At 36.7% G+C, this 1,557-nt stretch overlaps 1 protein-coding gene across 1 annotated transcript; it reads left to right on the forward strand.

The window, feature by feature from the left end:
• Positions 1–948: 948 nt before the first annotated feature.
• LOC142176677 (uncharacterized) lies at positions 949–1,557 on the forward strand. Its single transcript, XM_075244806.1, has one exon. It carries the CDS (start codon positions 949–951, stop codon positions 1,555–1,557), a length of 609 nt encoding a protein of 202 aa, XP_075100907.1.

Below are 1,557 nucleotides of genomic sequence, written 5' to 3' on the forward strand. Positions count from 1 at the left end.
CATTCCTTCTTCAACACTATAAAATCAAAGGAAATGAAGAAATCACTAAGAGTGTGTTTGATAAGATAGAAGTGATATAAGCTAGCAATTTTATGAGTGAGACCCCAAAGCATATTCAAAATAAGCAAGTATTTTATGAGATGGTACAATAGTGTGTTGAATCTCACTCTGGAGGTACACCCACACAACTGGCTCAGTAGTGTTGTGCGCATGACCCGGCCCAAGTTATATTTTATTGTTTACTTGTACTATTATTTTCATTAATTCTTTCCTATAAATATATAAAGGTATTTGGTGGAATAAAGAGATCACACGGTTTATTGTCTCATTAATTATTTCATTTTCTCTTTCTCATTTCTCGACCCTTCTAGGATTTCTCATCCTCTTTTCACCATAGCTCTTCATTCCAACATGGTATCAGAGCGTGAATTCTAGTTCTCTATATCGTGAGCAAGGGTGAGTTGCCTGGAAATTTCATTAGGATTAATTTTTGGTTGAAACTCGAGACGTTGTTGAGGTTTCTATTTCTGGACAAAAAATTTGGGATTTATACTCAAATCACACTCTCTGTCACTCGTACTAGTGAGAACTTCTGGTATTGCGACGGATTCGACGAAATTTGGGATCGACTCAAGCTAAGGCTTGCGGTGTATACAAGACCTTACTTCTTCATGTTTTTCCTAAGAAGTCTGGTAATATCATTCTAATCTACACACTTGAGGACTATCCTGATATGATTTAGAGTTTATATTATATAGATTTCATGTTTGCATGCCATTATATAGGACTCATTCTCAGTTTAGGATTAATTGTTAGGTACTCTTGCTTGTTTAGTTATTCTTAGTTAGCTTATGATATGGATATCACAATAGATAATCTTGGTCCTCCTTCGGTTTCTACCTCTTAGGGGTTCGCACCTTTCACAGTCGATCCATCTTATCTTTTTGCATGCACCTCTCTGACAGTCCTGGTAGCCAACTAGCGCATGTACTATTTAATGGGCATTATTTTGTACTTCGGAGAAGTAGTATGCTCACTTCTCTCTTGGCCAAAGATAAATTAGGGCTCTTAGATGGTAGAATTGCTCATTTTCCCCTTAATTCTCCTTATTACCCTTACTGGGAGAGATGCAATGATATGGTGAAAGCCTGGATCACTAATTTTGTGTCTAGAGACAAAGCTACCAGTGTTGTGTGCCTTAAGACTGCAAAGGAAGTTTGGACTAACAATAATGAGCTATTTGGGCAATCTAATGGGTCTAAATACCTTCAAATTCAAAGAGAAAGCAGTTCAACTGTTCAGGATTCATTAGACATTTCTACATATTTTACCAAACTTATAGGACTTAGGGATGAGTTAAATTACTCATATGTAGGACGTATATGCTCTTGTGGAGCTCTTCCCAAATTCATAGAAGATCAACAACTTTTTCAGCTCCTCGATGGGCTTAATTACTCCTACTTAACTGTAAAAAGTGCAATCATGATCATGAATCCCCTATCAACTATAAGTAAGGCTTATGAAAACTCCATCCACCATTCCAAACTTCTCAAATGA

The sequence above is a fragment of the Nicotiana tabacum genome, chromosome 3 (genome assembly GCF_000715075.1).
Source record: "Nicotiana tabacum cultivar K326 chromosome 3, ASM71507v2, whole genome shotgun sequence".
In the NCBI taxonomy this organism is placed as follows: Eukaryota; Viridiplantae; Streptophyta; class Magnoliopsida; order Solanales; family Solanaceae; genus Nicotiana; species Nicotiana tabacum.